Below are 15459 nucleotides of genomic sequence, written 5' to 3' on the forward strand. Positions count from 1 at the left end.
TGTCAAAAAGTCAAATTAAACTGACCTTGATAAAGTGTTCTGAAGTACTTTTAAGTACTTCCAGGGGAGGTGAATACTTTTTTATAGACACTTTATGTTTGTGTTTTAACTCAGAATTTTTAAATGAGACTGTTTAACTTTTGGCCTTAAAAATACAAATGCATCTCACCATGTTGGACATATTTACTGTAAAATCCATTTCATTATTACACAGAGATTATGAGCTGAGATCAGAAAGCTTCCTGTGAGCTCCGAGGAAAGGCATATTGGTCCTGATTTTATCCTCCAAGACTAATGATTTAGGGATAAGCTGCCTAATCCATCATACATTTAATTGGCTCAACCAGGATCTTTGCTGCTGATATCAACTTTATGAGTGTGCTGTATGTATATAACTCTGACTAAAGCTTTTGCCTCTGCAATATTATGACAGACAGTATCTTGAAATATCAGCTCTTTGTTTGGTAATATGATGGTTTTCTTGTTATGAGTAATCCTGCTTTCTTTGAAGGTTCGGCAGCTGACATAACGCCAACTTTATTAGAAAAGAATCGTGATTACTGATGCCGTTTTACAGACAGGAGTGCTTCAAATCCTGTATCTTAGTTACCTGCAAGGCCTGTTTCATGCTTGGCAGACACTGCTCGGCTTATCCTTGATTCAACCCTGAATTAACTGCCTTCGACCAATTTTACAGTTGGGTGAATTTCCACTGGATCTACTGCTCACAACAACTGTTTAATTGCCTCATTAAATGATCACTGGTCTAGCTTATGGACAAGTTTTTGAAACGGTTGAAATGTTGCCTGGTTGTCTTGCAATTTGAGCAGGTCAGAAATCTGATTTCCCACATGGCCTCTGTCAGATCTGTTTGTGAGCTTATAAGTATTACTGGAGTAATATTTTTAATATTGGCTTACTTTGATCTTGACTGAGAGCTGATGGAATCAGACGCCATTGCAGAACAGACCCATCTGCACGTCCATATCATTACTGCTTTTGCAGAAATTCAAATATTGCTGCATTTGTCTTTGTCAACATTTTTGACAACACATCTATCTTGTTTGAATAAAACATTATGGTCAGCGGATAAAACTGATTATCTGCGTGAGAACCCGCATTTTGAGCAGATGATGTTCTGTTTGGTTTGAGTAAAATATAACTTCTAGAGGACGACAACACTGGCAATCAGCTGGTCGTGTTACTGTTGTAATAGTCACTGTGACGGCTTAGAATGTGCTTTTATGTGTTGATAACAACATATTATAAACAGAAGTTGTCTGAGTGGCTCTTCATATCATGACATGCTGGTAATCCAAAGTTATCATTATATATACATATAAATATTATACATTACAAAGGTGAAAAGGTGCATTTTTCGCCTTTTTGATTGATTTTACTATAGCAAATTTCAGACCATCGAAATAAAATCAGTAGGAGTTTTGTGAAGAAGACAAGAAATGATACTGATTTAGACATCCTACTGATGAAATGCAACACACAGGAAGTAATACAAAGCTGTTTTCATTAGACATATGAGGCCTGACCTCACTACATTCCCCACGAGCTCCTCATTAACATATGCATGTGTACTAAACACTGAGGGAATGTACAGTAGACTGTGTGAAGCTATCAGGACCAAGACATTTGACTTGTGCTTACTTTAGTCAAGAAGCTGAGAAACAAAACAGGAAATATTTGTGGAGAACCAATAAGAAAGTCTCACAGGATCAGGATCCTTCGGTATACTTACTCACCACATTTGCTGTGTTTCTTCACTGCACTCTGTAGTGCAGCAGAAATCTCCTCAGACCAATCTTGAAAGAAATAAAAATCTGTCTCCGAGACAAGGCAAAACATATCAGCTGATTAAAGGGTTTCAGTGTGAAACTTAATTGAGTCTTTTCCCCATCTCACAGAGATATCTTTATATTTATTAACATTTTTGAAAACACATCTATCTTGTTTGAATAAAACATTATGGTCAGTGGCCAAAACTGATTATCTGTGTGAGAATCTACGTTTGGAACAACTGATGTTCTACAGTTGTGAACAAAAGGGTACATACCCTTGTGAAGACCATGTATACGAGGTGTGTCAAACATACAGCCTGCGGGCCAAAAGTGGCCCGCCAAAAGGTCTAATCTGGCCTGTGAGATGACTTTGCAACGTAAAAATTACAGAGAAGACATTAACTGCAAGTTGTAAGTTTGTAAAACTGCAAATTTAAAATAATGTCGAGATCTACTGTATCGTTCAGCTCCAGATACCCGTGACTTTTTTGTGCCTTTGTAGATGCACTGTGATCTGTAAGTTGTAATGTGTAACTGATAAACTGAGGCAAAATACCTGTTGATCAGATGAAAGAAAAATTGAACAACTTTTCCACAGAAATAACATGTTAGATGAATAGGTGAGGCTTTTAACTCTCAGAGCACCGAACCTACAACCATGGTGGTGGCAAGATTATGATCTGAGGCTGTTCTGCTGTCTGTAGAACTGGTGTTTTACACAAAGTATATAAAATATTGAAAAGAAGGATTACTTCCACAATAGAAAATTAAGAGCTATGGAATCATTAAAAAATTGAGACTGCCATAATATAAAGTCTTTCCAATGTCTGTAAGCGTCTCTCCGTGACTGCATGTAATGTGAGTAAAATACAGATTGAAGAGGACAACAACACAGTTAGACATAAGACTTGCAACATACATGGAGTAACACAAAGCTGTTTTTGTTAGCATCAGTGGGGAATGTGGGGAGGTCAAGTTTTATGAGCTCCTCATTAATGTATGCATGCCTTCCAAACTCTGGGACGTATACAGCAGACGGTATGAAGCAATCAGGACCAAGACATTTGACTTGTGCTTCCTTTAGCCAAGAAGCTGAGGAACAAAACAGGAAATGGTGGAGAAGCGATGGGAAATGCGAACACATGACCTATAATCTGTTCTCATGTGGAGCAGCTTAATATGCTAAATAACTTCTGAAATGTTTTCATGTTGATAATTTGAAGTATTTCCAAGACTGGTTTAAGAATTTGCCATTTTATCGTAAGTGTGAAAATTTTCACTCCTCTATTGTCTGCTGTGTAAACTTTGTATCCTGTACAGTCACATCCCACTGGACGGAAACTGTCACGTACCATACCGGACTGATGGAAGTCCTTTATCAAATTATAATGTGAAATCATGTATTTTTGGAAACTAATCTCTTGGTAATTTTTCTTTAGTCCTAAAGGAACACATTAGCTATGTCTTTGTACCTTTTTTTTTCATCTGCAGTCTCACAGGACCAGAATTCTTCTGTAAACTTAGTCATTCCATTTCCTGTGATTCTCCACTGCACTCTCTAGTGTAGCAAAAATCTCCTGAGACCAGTCTGAGAAAGAATAAAACTCTGTCTCCTGGTAATATGCATGATTCAGACAAGGAAAAACACATCCGCTCATTAGAGGGTTTCAATGTGAAACTTTATTGATTTTTTTCATCTCACAGAGATATATTCTTATATTAATACAATGGTATTACATTACTGAATAAACAACTTGCAGATTCAGGGAAACAAGAAACATGTTTTTCATCAATATCAAGGTGAGACATTATGATGACATATTCTAGAAAAAAATATAGAAATAAAACCAAAAAAACAAAAAGGGATTTAAAAGGAGGTTTCATTTTACAGCAAAACAGTAAATATATAGAGAGATTAAACAATAATGCTAAAAAATAAATAATATGACTTTAGCCATTTAAAAATAATAATGAACACACAAAACATAAAAGACAAACTACTTCACACACTTAAGTAAAGGACAAAATATAGAATAACATACACCTAGTAAATAATTACACCACATCGTACTATATGATAAAAAATAATGTGACACAAATATGTTGACTATAACTTTATATACAACATAACAAAAAAAACTGTAATAGGAAACAAATGTAAAATTTAAAGCATGACAACATTTCTTTACATTTCTAGCTGCAATGTTTGTCAACTTCACCCAGCAGTATATTGTATGAAGATGGCAGCTGACAGAAAGCCAATCAAATGTTCCTCTACAACTATTTGGCCTCAGCAAAATGTGTCCGCAAAATACTCCATGCAATCATTTTTAGTGAGATATTAAGTCGTGTCCAGTTAAAGTATGTAAAATGACAACCTATGAACCTCATTATGCAAAAATGTCATATTCTCGTTGGACTTGTAAATATAGGTGTACTGTATGTGTTCAGAATGTTGGTAGTTTGCACTTTAAAAAGGACACTAAATGCACAAAACAGTTGTTCAGGAAAGCTTTTATACTTACTAATCTTTATTTTGGATGTACAATAAATATAAATGGTAGGCATTTTAAGTTTGACCTCTTTTGTCCTCTCTTTCTTCCAGACCAACTAATTCTAAGTACAACTTAACAAATATAATAAAAACAGTAAATAACATTCTATATTTTATCTTTGATAAGCCTGCCCTTTTGCAAAATAATTACAATCAGTATGGTTAAGACTGGTTAGCAGTAAGTTTGAAAAATGTTAACTCAATAAGGCAAATCAGCTTTGTTAAACACTAACACCAATACACCACCTGTTTAAACAGTAAGTTCTCCTTCTAATGTGTTTAAAAAGCATCATAAGCTGCACCAGTATTTCTTTGCATAACGTTAACACAGAAGATATGTACGGCTTGAACTTGGTCACAGCTGTGTGGATGTATAGTATTAAAGTGTTCATACTGAAAATTGTCTGTATGGCTACAGAATGAACCTCTATGGAGCACAAGGTGGATTGTATTTATCAATCCACCCGTAGAAAAAACAGGCCTATACCTGGCCAATCTTTTTCCCACTAAATACCACTGTTTGGGCCGCATTAGCAATTAGTGGTGTGATGTAATTATGCTCAAGTGTGTAACAGTCAGGCTGAGCTTCTGCTTACTGAGCAGCTTTTCCCACAGCAGACAGTTTGACTTGTCATTGTGGGAGCAGCACAGCTGTAGTTAATACCATTAACAGTGGCTCTGTTCCACCCAGGTGTGGAAGCAAACAAAGCACTAAGCCAGCAAGCTCGATACCAAGAGTGAACGGGAAAACAGGCAGTGGATGAAATGCAGCCATTACGAAAATATGTCCTATTTAATGTATCAAGTGTAAATGTACTAGCAGATTTTTATGAAAGTTTTGCAAAGACCAACACTGCTGCGATTAAAGTAGGAAGTTAGCTTTAATTACAAAATGCCAGCTGTCAGATTTAAAGCACAACTCTACTATTTTTTACATATCAAAGTCTGTTTACAGGGCTTAGGGAGTACTGCTGCAAATGCGACAACAGTTGTATAAAAGCCTTTTGTGGCTCCAGAGGAAGCTGCACTGAATCAGATAAACTGCCTCAAGTGAAGTCACTTGTGTCAATGCTGGTTGAGGTGTGGAGTTAGAAAAAAGTTACTGGACTTCAGGCAAAAACCTTCAATTTCACATGGCTGTCTCCTCCACTTACACTATCTGTGTGCTAGCCTTTTCAAAATACAGGAAACAACAACAACAAAAGTGTCCCAGCAGCAACTTAAACACTAAAAATGGTTGGATCATGCATTAAGACAGGCCTGCTTAGTTATTTCAGCAAATTGTCATGTTAACTACAGTGATAGCCTCCCTGCAGGAAAATGTTCCACCAGAACTATTAATCCAGCACTATTATGCAGGGGGCACCATCACTGCATCCTGGGCTTAAGCACTGCATGATGCAATAATGATTGGTTTAAAGATATTTGGTGAAGCCAGCTTTTTTCTTGCACTGACAGAGCACTGTTGAGAGTACGAAGTGACCTCACCCAAGCTTTGCTCCTTGAGATGCGCAGCTCAAAGTTACTTTAGCTGCTTGAGCACAACCCACCTCTAAATCTTCCTGTAAATGTTTGCCAATTGGGTTGCAATCTAGGTAATGTAGAAGTCAGGTTTGTGGAATAACGAATAACAGACAATATCTCTGGTTCTGCTGCACTGATTGATTTTTTTCCCCCCAACTGTCCCAGAGTGTTATCGGAGTAGAGAAGTACAGTGGACAAACTGTGCTGGCTTGTTTGGGTATTATCTTATAGCTGCAATAAACAGAAATGTGGAAACAGCCCCAAAAAAATGCCAGGATTTGAAAATATACACCTCTCCTCTTGCAGCTCTTCCTTCTCCCCTGATGCTTTAGATGTGTCAAGACAGCCAAGGTAAAGATGTTGCTTCACCTGGAACTTAAACCCCACTGCACAAACTGCAAGTCTCCATCTAATCCATTGCATCACCACATCTGATCAATGAAAAGACTGGATAAAATCTGCCATCACAAGCTAGACTTCTTAAAGGCTTAGCCAGGAGGAGGCGCAGATGTTTTTATTTCCTCTCGGATCACTTAAATTACATTATGCTGAAAGGTTTATGTGGAGTTTTTGCCTATTGATGCCAAAAATGCTGCCTACCCCAGCTTTAAGTAGCTGAGTTAATGCTACTTGGAACTAGTGAATAACTGTGAAAAAGATTAAGGAAACTTTGATGTGATTATGAGCTGCATGGATTCGCAGCAACTGTCAGATCTGCTTCATGCCATATAAATCCAGGGTATGAATCACTGTTGCTGGTTGGCCTGCCAGAATCTCTTCACACAAGCATGCACTTTGACAATTAGACACCGTGTACTTGTACCTGACATTTTGTGGAAATCAATACCACAGTTAGTTCTGTGCATGTCAGTTAGGTTTGTTTTGCAAATAAGAGTGGAGAAAGGGAAAACAGCTGGAAAGCAAAAAGGATAGTTCCTAAAATGTCAAGTTATTTCTTTAATTTTGCAATGAGTGGCAAGTATGTTTTCATATAAGCCAAGAATTAACACCGGAAGAGAAAGAGAGACTGACTGAACTCTTCATTTTCACACTGCATGTAGAGTTCACAGTTGGATCTGTTCACAGAGGGCACAGCAAGTCAAGGAAATGCTTGTAAGTTGAGGCAAAATAAGTGGAAATGGAGAATCGAGTGGGGAAATTGGGACATGAACCTGTGTTCATGTTCACTTCTCAGGGAAAGATAAGAAATTCATTTTTCCACGTTTATCAAATGCATGCATCCTGGAGGGTTGCAGTGGTCCTGAAAATAGCCAGATGAAAATGTTTTATAATTGTGCTGTTGCCTGTGAGTACCAAACCAGCCACAGATCGGTGGGCATTTGACAACCTGTCAGAATGTTCTCATCATTTGATTTTGATTTACAAACCGGTGTTTGAGAAACTCTTTAGTTGCTCTTTATTCCACAAATCTGACATGTAGAAGAATATCACACAGCAGATTCTTTCAAAATGTCCAGAGCTGATCATAAAGGCATCAGAAGCTACAAAATGAACATAGAAAATATAAAAAACATCATAAAACAACGAATCTTTGTTGGAACTGGACACATACATCCCTTTGAGTTAAGACCTAGGGAGAGAGAAAAGAAAAGAAAAATGCTAATGTAGCAACAGGATGATACATACCCATACCTAAGCTTTAAACAAGGATAAATTGTGTAATATTTCTACTACGCAGTAATGATCACATGATTTACACATAGGCTGTATATAAAAGAGGGACACAATGACCATGATGTCACCCATTGATTTGTGGACTACCATACTGAAGCCTGTAGTTTAGCATTTGGCCATCATTATTTTGGTGTTTTGAAACTGAATATAATGATGGGTGGATCTGACTGAGAACCAGAGGGCTCTATACATGATGATATACTTGTGACATGTCAATCACAAGATAGTTACACCCTTAAACATACCCTGCTTTATTGTCTGTTTTGCTCTAAATGGGACCATAATTTACAGAATGAACAACATGTTGATTTCAAAATACTTTGAAACTAGTGATTGAGACCATAAGCTCATTAGGAAAACATTTACTGAGGTAGCTAATCAAGGGAGAAGTATATTCATTTTCCCATTGTGTTCTATACAGTCTGACTGCTTTTTCCAACCAGAGGAGTCGCTGCATGCTGGATGTTAGAAAGAATGCAGGTGTCAGGCACTTCTGCATTGTCTTTGTTGACCTTTAGCTTTTATATAATATCTATGGGATCATATTGTTTCTGTGGCACAATCTATAGCCAAAATGCCATCCAGTATGGCAACTCATGTGTACTGATATATCCTAACAATATATTTGAAGTATAAGAATCTGAATATCTGCAATGACTATCAAAATAGCAAGCTGAAATCTAAAAACAATACATAAAAGAGTTTTGCAAAAGCTTCAAATATTGTAATATTTGTGAAGGTGGAAATTTAAGTAGATGAAACCTTGTTGTACCAGATAATCCATGAAAAATGGAAGAGCTGTGCAAAAAAAATATGCTTGCAAGTGCTTAAAACTGGACACATGGTGGCGCTATTTGCATAAACAAACATCATTAATTCACCTTTCCACCAAATGTCACTGCAATGAATTAAAGTAATAGTGGTTAAATATTTTGACGGGATACATTTCAGTTGCTCGGTGGCACTAAGTGATGCTCACTATATCAAGAAGTATATGGAAGTTGACCTTAAATGTACCTATTCTTACTAATGTCTTGATATACGATAGCTGTGTAAATGTATCAGCTTTGGAGGTCTTGTTTGGATGATTCTCTCTAGTCTTTATGCTATGCTAGGCTAACAACATTTTTTTTCCTCGTCTATTACTTATTGCAAAGAAACCACATTCATAATCTTATCTTACTCTCAAAAAAAGAAACTCTTCACTTTAGCTTTTATACAGCTGTGATTTTCCAGATTCAGTCTATCTTGCATTGCTCTGGTCCTTTTAAATTGTGCATTTCACATAGAATTTATAGACTCCATGTACTTTATTTAAATTTTACAACATTTCATCCAAGTAATAAGAAATAAGAAATATTTCAGTGGGTTTTATTATTATTGTAAGCTATACTTTACCTTCGGGCTTCTTTTAATTGATTGTGATTTTTTTAAATCTCAGTTTAATGTCAATTTGTTACATGTGAAGCACTTTATGCTTGTATTTTCTTTTATTTTGAAGCACTCTGAGCATTTTTTCTATTAATGGCAAATAATGTAATAATAATAATAATAATAATAATAATAATAATAATAATAATAATAATAATAATAATAATAATAATAATAATAATAATAATAATAATAATAATAATAATAATAATAATGGATACATTAAGCATATTTTCCAAAATATTGAATTACTTCTAAGTTTTCTGAGACATCCTTCTAGGCAACAGACAAAGAGAACTGAAAAACAAGCTATGCTGGAGGACTTATCTTTGTATATTTTGTATTTTTTCTTCCTGGTCTTACTGGAATTTCTGTGTGTATTCTGAAGGTCTTGTTCAAGCTACGGTAAAGCTGATAAACACTATCAGTCACACAGGGGATTAGTTACACAGAGTGCACCCATCCAATTCCTTCGCTGTCTAATTTCAGCTCCAATCATTTGCATGCTGTGGAGTGTTTGAAACTTACTGGACATCTTTGGTATGCGGATGGGACCACTGCTGGTGCCATCGCCCCCTTCGGTTCGAGCTTTGATCTCAATGAGGTAGTCCTCTCCGGAAGGGATCTGCAGCTCCATGCTGGTCTTATTGGTTTCCAGTACAGTAGTCTTGCCATGAAAGTTCTGGCGATACACAACCTGCAGCAGAGCAGATATCCTGTTTAGTTTTAACCTTTATGACCTCTAAGCAGACGGATTTATGCCTTAATTCAATATACTACGAAGAACAAATCCAAAACTCCCAAGTCAGAGAGGCAAGTGCATTCAAATTTTGGTCATATAGTTCATCTCTAGAGGAGGTAATGAATTCATAATACCTTGCAAGGGGCTAAATCAGTTCAAAGACTCAACACAAAGGACCACAGGCACTTAAAACCAGGACCTTAAACAACCTTTCCACACATTTATTCATGTGATTTCATCGTTTTCATATTGCAGCAAAGTATTTTATTTTGTACTTCAAAAGAAACAAAAGCAAACCGCAAATTTCACTTTAAAAACATGTAAATTATGTAAAGAATTACTGCTTTTAATTCACAGTACTGCTGTTTCCAAATTATCAAACCAGTCATGCCTGTGTGTGCTGCAAGCTCCCTTACAACAGAGTTCCACAAAAGACATATCATTAAATGAGCTGGGCTGCGTATCTCTAGAGAATAATATATACTTGTATTTATTTTTATTTTTTTATTTGTATATATATATATATGTTGAAAGTATTATCAAAAACTGTGTGTTTTCCACACAAAGTATGCAAAACGGATCAAATATGATTCATTGCTGCTTACAAGAAGCTCTGTGGTATGACACCTTTCATTTTATCACCTGGAACAGATCTTTTAATTTTGAAAGGCCAGACAGGGCCAATCCATTACGTAACACTGGAGTGCTGAGGTCTATCTTTCCACCACAATGAGAAAGCCATTTATTGGGATGACAGCTGCTGAGGCTCTATTTGTTTCCCCAGTTCTGCAGTTTCTGATATTACTCTTACAAACTCACCTTGTATCCTGTCACCTCAGACTCATTGTCCATTGCCTTGACATGTTCCCAATTTAGAAAGATCTTCGAGTTGGTCAGGTTCCACTCAATGCTCCCCGGAGGCTGACTTGGAGCTGCAAGATATGTAATTATTTACACACAAGATTCGCAAATGAATGTATAAACCAATGTCATCGATAGTATTCTCCAAACTAACTCCACAGTGAGCCTTGAATTAATCATGCGGTGTTTGAATTTGCATCATATTCAGACACAACCACATGTATACTCTTTAACCTTCAAGAACCCAGCGGAGAAAACCGGAGGTTAGGAAAAATAGAAAATGCATGCTGTTTGATTACCCTCTCATTTATGTGTGTGAAAACTGCACTAATAAGGATGAAATGAAAGTTCACCCCGAAGCGGCACAGAAGTCTGCTGCATCGTATGTCAATAGTTCAATAGTGTTCTGACTTACTTAGAATGGCTGCAACATTTAACAATATGGACATATTAAAGACAACAGAATACAACTTAGTGGAGCTGCAGTGTAGCTGAAAACATAATAATAAAAAGACAAACACATTAAATTGAGAGAATGGCTTCAATTTTCTAATGCTTTAACAAATTGTAATGTGACTAATATTAACAGCAATAATATTGCACTTTTTCTTCATTGATTTATTGTACATCTGTCATAAATTATCTAACCCTGTGGCCAAATTGAGCGTATGACATAAGTAGACAGAGCTGCATCCTGTTCTTAGTCCCACCCAATACAACTGTGATATGTTTGAAGGAATACAAACACATCAGAGGTTTTTGTTTCCATTTAGAACAGAAGACAATGAGGTGTTGCCAGACTATTCTACACAGCACTGTGCCAATGCTAGATAATGGTCTGGCTACATGACACCAGGCAGCAATATGCTCTGTAAACATGCCATATTGACTTGCACAAAGATAATGCTTCTGTGAAAAATAACATAATATGTAATGGGTTATAACTGTGTCTGACTTGCTTATAATGCAAACCTGGTATTCTGTCAGTGCAGCCATATGCTAACATCCTCTCTCTTTTCTGTGTCGCAGTATCTTTATTTGTTTTTTTAATCTGTTTTTAATTTAGGTGAAAGTAACTGTTGTTCACATTTATTAGCTTCAACTCCAACATCCATCCATCCATCCATCCATCCATCCATCCATCCATCCATCCATCCATCCATCCATTATACACCACTTAATCCTCATTAGGGTCGCAGGGGGGCTTGAGTCTATCCCAGATGCCTTAGGGTGAAGGCAGGGGACACCTGGACAGGTCACCAGTCTATCACAGGGCTACACAGAGAGACAAACAAGCACTCTCACATTCACACCAATGGACAATCTAGAGTTACCAATTAACCTCAGCATGTTTTTGGACTGTGGGAGGAAGCCGGAGTACCCGGAGAAAACCCACGCATGCACAGGGAGAACATGCAAACTCCATGCAGAAAGATCCCAGGCCCTGGCTGTGACGTGAACCAGGAATCTTCTAGCTGCAAGATGACAGTGCTAACTGCCGAGCCACTGTGCAGCCCCAACTCTAACATGAGTGACCTAATTTCAGTGACCACTGTTTGAAAAAAAACTCAGCACAGTGGCACAGGAAGTACCATCATTAACTGCTGTTTTGGAGGTGCCATTGCAAAGAGATACACCAGCGCTATTTATCTATATATGCTCACAAGGATGTAGGTCAACTGTATAGGCTATGAGTATAAATCAAGTTTAAGTGGTGCATGTGTATCTGCTCTGCAAATGTAAAATCTGCCATCCTTCTATTTTTGTTTTTTAAACAAAGTGTGTGTGTATTTTTCACACAGAAAACAGTCATAAAATGGCATTTTTTAATCTTTTTTTTTTTTTTTAATTAAACTTCTATACAAGAAATGACAACTTTGTATCAAACAAGGCTTCCACTTTTGAGTATTGATCCCCCTGCTGACATTTATTTGGCCAATATCAGCTGCCCTTTTGCTTATGATCTTTAATCCGTACATAGTGTGCTGCAGTCTGCAGACGCTAACTGACTCACATTACACAAACTCTGTGATGCAGCGCTACTCTGGGGCCAAAAACTGACGGCACAACAGCGGCAAGACAAAAGCTCACCGTCTTGTCTTGGCTGTGACTCACACAACCCTATACATTAAGCCAGTAAACAGATACATTCAAAGGCACACTTTCGCCTCAAACATTCTGCATAACAAACAAATTCAATGTAGATGCAATATCCACAAACCTGCATTCACTCATTTGCATTCGTCACAATTTTATCTTAAAAAATTTAGGAGGTGCCCATATGACTGAAGAACACCAGAGCATTTTTTGCTGGTTTTCTGTAATCCATTTGTCTTTTCATACTAGTCATTAACCCCAACACTCACTAGCACAAACATGCGAAGATTTCACAGCTGTTTTCTTAATAGCATTGGCCCCTTCTAAATCAAACAATACAGATTGATTTGAAAGCACAAAGCCTAGTAACAGCCATAGTAACAGTAGTTCCTTAGATTGTTATAAAAGGGCATAAATAGCAAAACGGTAGTTTCGACCCTTTTTTGTTGTTGTTGTTTATAGGGGGATGTACTTGTTGACTCACTGTGTGCTACACACAGTTTTCAGTCCAATAAATCTAATGCTTCCAAGCTTTTACTCTTTTTTGTATGGTGAACGTAAGGGGGTTAATTGAGGTTTCATCTGTCTTCATTAAGTGGGTATCATCCAAAATTACAGTCTTTTGAGTTTGACATTCCTTGTTTGTTTAGCTGCAAGGGAGGGATAATAACACGAGATGATAATTTCTACTAAAGAGACCAGTTTTGGGAGATTTGCACAGGATTTGTCTAATTGACTTCAGAGCAACTTTAAAGGATATTTTCGCAGGAAGTAGATTTTGTGCCCCATCAGGTGTTTCTTTTAATGGCCTGTATGAACATAGAGATTAATTACAACAAGCAAAACCCTTTTCCATGTTCACTTGGACACTTATACATTGCCTTTAAGACAAATCATGGAACTTCTCATTCATCACTTTGCAAAGCTCCCTTTTGTTTTCAGTTTCACATCGGAAACATAGTTTGCAAATCTTTTAACAAAAATACTCACTGTCCAGCTCTCAATATTTTGTTTTATTAAAGCATCCAGAGTTATTAAACTTTTGAAGAAGTCACAAGGAAATTGGTGTTTGTAGAAAAAACAATTAAGAGGAGAAGCAGCTGTGATGTGGGTGCATGAATGAATGTTGATGTAAGGTGGGAAAAACAGCTGTAACTGATTTGAATTTACAGGATTTGCTACACAAACTATTTTGTCTAGAATAATATTACAGCATGTGTGATGTGGATAAATGTGTACAACTTCATGTAAACTTCAGCTATTTAAAGTAATAAATAAGCAGCTGTTATCACTAAATGACTGCAAGTTTTAACATAATATGTGACATGTTTTTTTGGTACAGCATTTGCTTTTAAAGATATGTGAGTTTAAGGATTGCATTAGGAGTCTGAATATGTGAAATCTCAGTTCAATCACACACATATTGGCTGAATTATCAGTGTATATGTCAAGACTGAAAGCAGTTCAAGTGAAAGGAGCAGCAGCAGAAATACCAGATCATGTTTGAGGAATGCGGTTATTTGCAAAGTGAGTTATGAAAGCGAATCGCATTCCTAGTTGCAGCTGAAATGCAGAGATTGTTGAAGCATCTGCACTTTAACTACAGTAGTAGATATGACATTATACAGGTATGTATGCAGTGACAGCAGTTAAAAGTTTTGTAACTGACCTGACTGAACATTAGCTTAAGTCTAAAAAATATTGCTATTTGTTATTATTAATATTAAGAAATATAATAATACAACCCCATGAACTGTAGCATATTTACAAAGCCTGAGTTTACTAAAGACTTTACATGGGAGCAGCTAAATAAAAGTGAAAACAATGAAAGCCTGTTAGTCAATCTGTCTTAAACAATGCTGCACTGGGGAAGCTATTTGTTGCTGCTCTATTCCACACTGGAATTCTTCTGTGACTAATGGCAAATAAATATCACAGGCAAAATGCATTGGCTTCATAACTTCAACTGAAACCTACTGAAGTTATGAATCCAAACTCCCTGACCAGAATCGTGTCACCAACCAAATTCTGCTAACTTTTCCGATTGTTTAAAGAAAATCTTCCTAAATTTGCCTTAATGTTATATGATTCTCTTCACTGCAATGTCTCTTAATATGATGCAAAATATTACACTTAGAATCTATTATCCATATGTTTACTCAATTTTATTCAAACTATAAATCAAAAGTGAATGTCAAACTTTTACATTTGTCCCTAAAAGCCAGATGGATCATTTTGCATCCAAATTCACATTTCTTCTCCTCAGCTGAATTGCTCTGGAGATATTCACGACAATGAAGTGTTGGGAATATCAAAGAAAACTGTACGTTGTGTCACTGCGTGGCACAGTGTCGGAAAAAAAATGTTTTTTTAATATACAAGAACTTCAATCGTAGTTACAACGTATGTACATGTGCTTCCATCTCAATGCTCATTACTGTTGCTTGAATTACTCATGAACACATCATTGCATAGACGTGTTAACATCTAAATATTTTAATATATGTGCAATGAAATCATTGCTTAGGGGGGTGTTTGCCACCTCTGCAAATAGGCCACCGTATGTGAACACTTCAGTGAATAAAATATTGAATAATTGAATATTTATGTCTGTTAAGTACTAAGCACTAAGCACGTATTGTTCCCACTTATTATTCTGATAATGGCAGATTCTAGACATTCTCCCCAACATAATTATGAAAAGATACCCCTATAGACACTATCTTGTGGTGAGATGCATGTAAAAACATAACAGCTTAATA

At 36.7% G+C, this 15459-nt stretch overlaps 1 protein-coding gene across 4 annotated transcripts in view; it reads right to left on the reverse strand.

Annotated features, from left to right (window-relative positions):
- Positions 1–3456: 3456 nt before the first annotated feature.
- The window catches only part of LOC111562655 (contactin-4), a 136068-nt gene continuing 124065 nt past the window's right edge, over positions 3457–15459 (reverse strand). For 2 of the 4 annotated variants that reach the window (XM_055010938.1, XM_035943983.2), the window contains exons 22-24: positions 10559–10671; positions 9526–9694; positions 3457–7462 (exon numbers count right to left, since the gene is read on the reverse strand). In XM_055010938.1, the coding sequence (XP_054866913.1) occupies positions 7374–7462; positions 9526–9694; positions 10559–10671 (371 nt within the window). In that variant the 3' untranslated portion in view covers positions 3457–7373. Of the gene's footprint in view, positions 7463–9195; positions 9695–10558; positions 10672–15459 lie in introns of those variants that run through there. The other 2 variants (XM_055010937.1, XM_035943982.2) reach the window with 1 other exon arrangement.

Source organism: Amphiprion ocellaris, chromosome 5 (assembly GCF_022539595.1).
Source record: "Amphiprion ocellaris isolate individual 3 ecotype Okinawa chromosome 5, ASM2253959v1, whole genome shotgun sequence".
NCBI lineage: Eukaryota > Metazoa > Chordata > Actinopteri > Pomacentridae > Amphiprion > Amphiprion ocellaris.